Genomic DNA, 5,286 nt, shown 5'->3' on the forward strand with positions numbered 1-5,286 from the left:
TTAGCCAGGAGAGAGTTCATTCTATTACCACTGAAACTTTGGAAATGACAAAGGTTTCAACACGATGGGTGCCAAAGCTTTGACGCCTGATCAAAGACACATCATGCCAGAGGAGAATCTAGCCTTATTTGATACCGATCCTGACCGCTTCCTAAAACAAATTGTTACTATGGATGAAACTTGGGTCCACCACTTTCAGCCAGAAACAAAAGAGCAGTCAAAACAGTGGAAACATGTGACGTCGCCGACCCCAAAGAAGGCAAAGACTGTTTCATCGGCAGGAAAGGTGATGGCCTTAGTATTCTGGGATTCTGAGGGTGTTCTCATGGTGGATTACCTCCAAAAGGGTCAAACAATAACGGTAGATACTATGCAGCACTTATAAGGCAGTTGAGGCAAGAAATTAAGACCAAAAGACGAGGAAAGCTGCCATGTCAGCAATCCATGACTGTGGTTATCAACTTCTTCAGCATCCACTCTACTCCCCTGATTTAGCTCCCTCAGACTTCTATCTGTTTCCTGCTCTGAAGAAATGTCTTTCCGGTAGGCATTTCCCGTCTGACGATGACGTCATTGCCGCTGTGGATGATTTTCTACACACCCAAGACAAAGACTTCTACAGAACTGGAATAAAGGCTCGGCAACACCGATGGCAGAAATGTATTACATTGAAGGGGGACTATGTTGAAAAATAAATGCATTTGATTTGAATTTCTTGTTTCTTTCTGTGTTAGGCTCCTTACTTATCAATCACCCCTCGTATCTTGGTTCCTTTTCATTTTCGTACATATCGAATCGTAACTTCCTGAATTATGGCCCCTGATTGTACGAAAAATCGCGTTTTTAGCTTGTGGTCCCTCTAGAGTCTAGAGGTCCGTCTTACTTCCGGTCCGTCTAAGATACGAATAGCCAAGTGATCACGCTTCAAGTTTGATTTGTAATTAATAACGCTGTAAAATGACCAATTTAATTACATTTGAAGGTGTATAACGATCAAATAAAGTCTCGTTGGCAATAAAAACGACGGGAGGTGTTAGAACTGGTGAGTATTGTGAGATGACAGCAGACGAAATGTCGTCAACAAGTCAAAACAAAATGTCAGCTGATACACCTTCTTATTACTGTAATATAAAGACACCTTCTTATTACTTATTACTGTAATATATAGTCAAAGAGTAGTAAGAAGTTTTATTTTAATCCCTTCAAGGGCCTGTGGAATAAACTCAGTTTCCGCGTAGAGGGGATGGTGGCTAGTAGCCTTAGCTGCCCCACAAATAGTGCGTAGTGCATCAAGCTGGAGGGATTCAAGATTATTAGATAAGTAGTCTGTGCATCCGTCCCAGGTAACATCGGCATAGTCAAAGTGCGACAGAATGAATGAAGAATATAAGGTATTTAGCGATTTTCTGTTTAAACGATATTTCAAGGAGCGTAGGCAGTTTACTAATTTTGATACTTTACTAATGATACTATCAATGTGGTTGTTCCATTTACAATTGGCTTGAAAAGTAAGTCCAAGATGTTTGTTCAGTTACTTCCTTTATTTTGATTGATTTCATTAATAGGGGTGGTTTCACAATGTTGCGTTTAGTCGTGAGTGTTAAAGTTTCTGTCTTGAGGATGTTACATGTGGGTCGTCTCGTTAATTACATTATTGGCTTCAACATGCGGTAAGTCATTATCTTGTTTGGTAACTTCGGCTATTACAGGCAAACATGGCTTAGAGAGAGAAGATTTAGGAAGATCGCGTGTTACAGCGTAATATTGTAAGTACGATTTGGTTGCATTATAACCACGTGCAACGACGAACTCGTGATCAGCTTCTTCACACTTAAAATCGGTGGTTCCAATATGGCCGGTATTAATTCCCACTGTCCTTTTCATATCCCGCTCATCTACATAAATCCTCTTAACGTTTGTTAATAAAGTTGACTGCAGAGAATCAAGGAATGACACAAAGTTTTTAACGTCCTTGCGCTGATAACCTAAAAATCTGGTCTGAAAACATATACCAGTTGATTCGATAAAATGAATAAGCTCGCTGTATTTAATCTGGCCACTTTTATCGTTATCCAACAATTGAAAAGCTTCATGGACATCGATATCTTTACCAAATAACAGAGTCTTTTCTTCTTTTGTCAGCTGTTCATCTTTAAAGGCGTTCTCCAATTCTGCTAGTGTTATATCGTCATTGTTATCTATGTTATGTCGTTTGAGTACCTGCAAATATATAAATGAAATGAAATGAGGTTTAACGTCCTACTTTTATACACCAATTAGGTTTAGTCTGTCAGCCGATTAAGGATAATTCTGTGTGAATTTATATGTCCCTTAATTTGACTCTTGAATCATGTGGGAGTAAAACAAAATTGGGTGGCTATCTTTAATCATGAGAAGGAAGTATGCAATTCAAGATGGTCATCACTCCATATAACTGACCATAATGCCTCTGTTATTCCTGTTAAGGGAAATTTTGTATCTATATTTAGGTTTTAGGGCCAAACAATTAATTAAACTCAAACGCCAGATGAACACGTATGACGTCACGGAAAAATCCAAGATGGTCGCCAAATAGCTCTAACTATTTAAACTGTTATAACTTTACACACAGGCATGGCCAAGCTGCGATTTTGGAGTCTATACATACGTTATGGGCATCAAATTATTCGTTATATTAACAACAGATGACGTTAGTGTGAACGCCAGGGTGGTCACCATAATGACCATTATCAGTGATGAATACCGACGTATTTTGCAATTAACAAAACTAACAACTGGCTGAAATATTCTTAAATGAGAGCTATTAGCATCAGGATTACCAACAATTGTCATCTATCGGCTGTAGATGTAATTCTTAATTGGTGCAATTGTCTTATTCATTTCGTGAGATTAACTGTAGCCAGCGTGTGCTTTCATGTATGGTCATGAAAAATCGCAGCTATAAACATTCCTATAGGAACCTATAGTTTTTTACTTCGACATAGGGCCTCCAACTTGATTCGAGAGACAAATCAAGAGGATATATAACTGTACAGTGAACCATCATCAGCTGATACACTGGTTAACCAGCGGCTGCCAGGCAGGATACGCCCACATTTTCGAGAGACGGATGGAGAACAAGCTAAAAAGAAAGTGATTTTTCCTACAATCAAGGGCCATAATTCAGGAAATTACAATTCGATATGCGCAAATATCGAAAGGAGCCGAGGTCTTTGCGTTATAAACTTACATATCAAGTGTCAACAAAATCGGATAACAATTGAGACCTCTATAGGGTCCAAAACCTTGATATACCATATTTTTAACCTCTTTGAGAACGAACGGCGGCCATTTTTTCTGTCAGTTTTGGGCCGATTTTCACTAAATTCGTACAATCAGGGGCCATAATCCATGAAGTTACAGTCCGATACATGCCAATATCGAAAGGAACCGAGATCTTAGGGCGATAAAACTATATTTCAAGTTTCATTGAAATCGGATAAAAATTGTTACCTGTAGACGGTTCACAAACAATTGTGGACGGACGGACGGACGGACAGGGGCGACGACAATATACGTCCACGCGAAAATGTGGGCGTATAATAAAACGGGCATACTCTGTGCGTCGTGCTATGAAGGAAATTTTGGCCGGACAGCGCACCCACACACATACACAATCAACACAGTATTAGGCCATTTTGAGACGAGCATATATAGTTTTTATTTCAATAATTCGATGGCAACTGGGTGAACCATTTGGTTAAAGGATGGGTAAGCGACGATTCTCCTTGACACGGACATGCGTGGGATCGCAACAATTTCTAGAGATTACGACTTGGACAAACACATCAGTGAAATTCTTACCTTAAGAAACGAATCAACAGCTCTAACTACATGTCCATGTTCGACAGCAAGTTTATCTTGTTTTTGTTTCTTCTTTGATTTTTCTTCAAATAATTTGGTGGACGAAGATGGTTTTAATGGCTGCAGAACTCCAATTCTCTTTTCTAAATTATATCTTAATATGTCACTTTCATTATCGGCAAATAATAAAAAACCCAGAGTCTTGGGATTAAAAGTTCCGAATCGCTCTGTTTTATCATAGAGACGAGGTAATTCACTTAATGGTTGTAGCTTTTCTATAAAACTGTTACCCGGTTCCATAGATAGATACCAACCATCAAAACAATGAATGGGATAATTGCAGAGGACGCCACCATCGACGTATACATCCGTTTGGCCGTAAGACGTGAATTTAGTAGCACTAAACATGCCGGGAATGGCCATGGACATTCTAACAGCAAAGCGTACAGCCATATTGGGCGTGGTCTTAGGGTGACAATACTCAGTGGTCATTAGACTTAAGTTTGTTACAACAACACATAGCTCTATTCCAAACTGTTGATAAACTTCTTGAAACGTCACATCCGGGTTGCCCGTCTTAAGTCGCATTTTATCGCCAAACCACTTATAGATTTTTTTCCCAGGATTCCACCCATATCCAGAAATGAGATTTGGTAGAAGACTGCAGTAACCACAACTGTGATCTATGAACACGTCAGAAATATTGTTTCCCAAAAATTCCTCAATTTCATCTGGATTATACCCTACTGTTATCAAAGCAGCTGTCATGGCGCCCGCACTAGCTCCCGCGATTCGTTTGATGTTTTTCATCACCCCAACTTCCTGAAGGTATTTTATAGCTCCACAGTAAGCCAGGCCCTTATTTCCTCCTCCTTCAAGAACAAGATTCTCAAAATCAAATACAAAATCCTTTGGATCTGTGGCAATTGCTAGAAGTTCAGTTTCTGTAAGACATGATTTAGACCGGCGTAACCTTTTATTAGATACCGAAGCATCCATCCTGTCATGCGCACAAAGGTTCTCGTCGAATTTAACTTCGTTTTCCTTTTTATTGACCAGCTCCATACGAGCTTCCATGTTGAGTTCGTGGGTTGATTTCGGTTTCTTTTTACGACTACTACACTTGTTACCCATCTTGATTGTTGATTTGAACGACAACGGGAGAAACTGTGATTCAAATTTCAAACAACAAGTCTTTTATATGGAAGGTACGTTTTCTACCTTTGTACTAACTCAGGGTGCATGACGGTCTCAATATCAAATGTACGTATAAAGATTCAATGAACATACGTGTGGGAGGATATACTTCGCTTGTCCTTTTAATGAATGTAAATGAAGTTTAATAATATGATACACGTGTAACACAGCTAATAAAAAATCTGGTGGGAAACGAACATGAAACATGAAATTTACCTTTTAATGTTTATATTAAAGACACAGTAT

The 5,286-nt window shown here is 39.1% G+C and overlaps 1 protein-coding gene across 1 annotated transcript; it reads right to left on the reverse strand.

Annotated features, from left to right (window-relative positions):
- Positions 1 to 1,540: 1,540 nt before the first annotated feature.
- On the reverse strand, positions 1,541 to 5,039 carry LOC126808762 (uncharacterized). Its single transcript, XM_050533709.2, has 2 exons — positions 3,844 to 5,039; positions 1,541 to 2,220 (listed from the first exon to the last, which is right to left on the reverse strand). Exons 1-2 carry the CDS (start codon positions 4,975 to 4,977, stop codon positions 1,624 to 1,626), a joined length of 1,731 nt encoding a protein of 576 aa, XP_050389666.1. The 5' UTR covers positions 4,978 to 5,039; the 3' UTR covers positions 1,541 to 1,623.
- Positions 5,040 to 5,286: the final 247 nt, after the last annotated feature.

The sequence above is a fragment of the Patella vulgata genome, chromosome 1 (assembly GCF_932274485.2).
Source record: "Patella vulgata chromosome 1, xgPatVulg1.2, whole genome shotgun sequence".
NCBI classification, from domain to species: Eukaryota; Metazoa; Mollusca; class Gastropoda; family Patellidae; genus Patella; species Patella vulgata.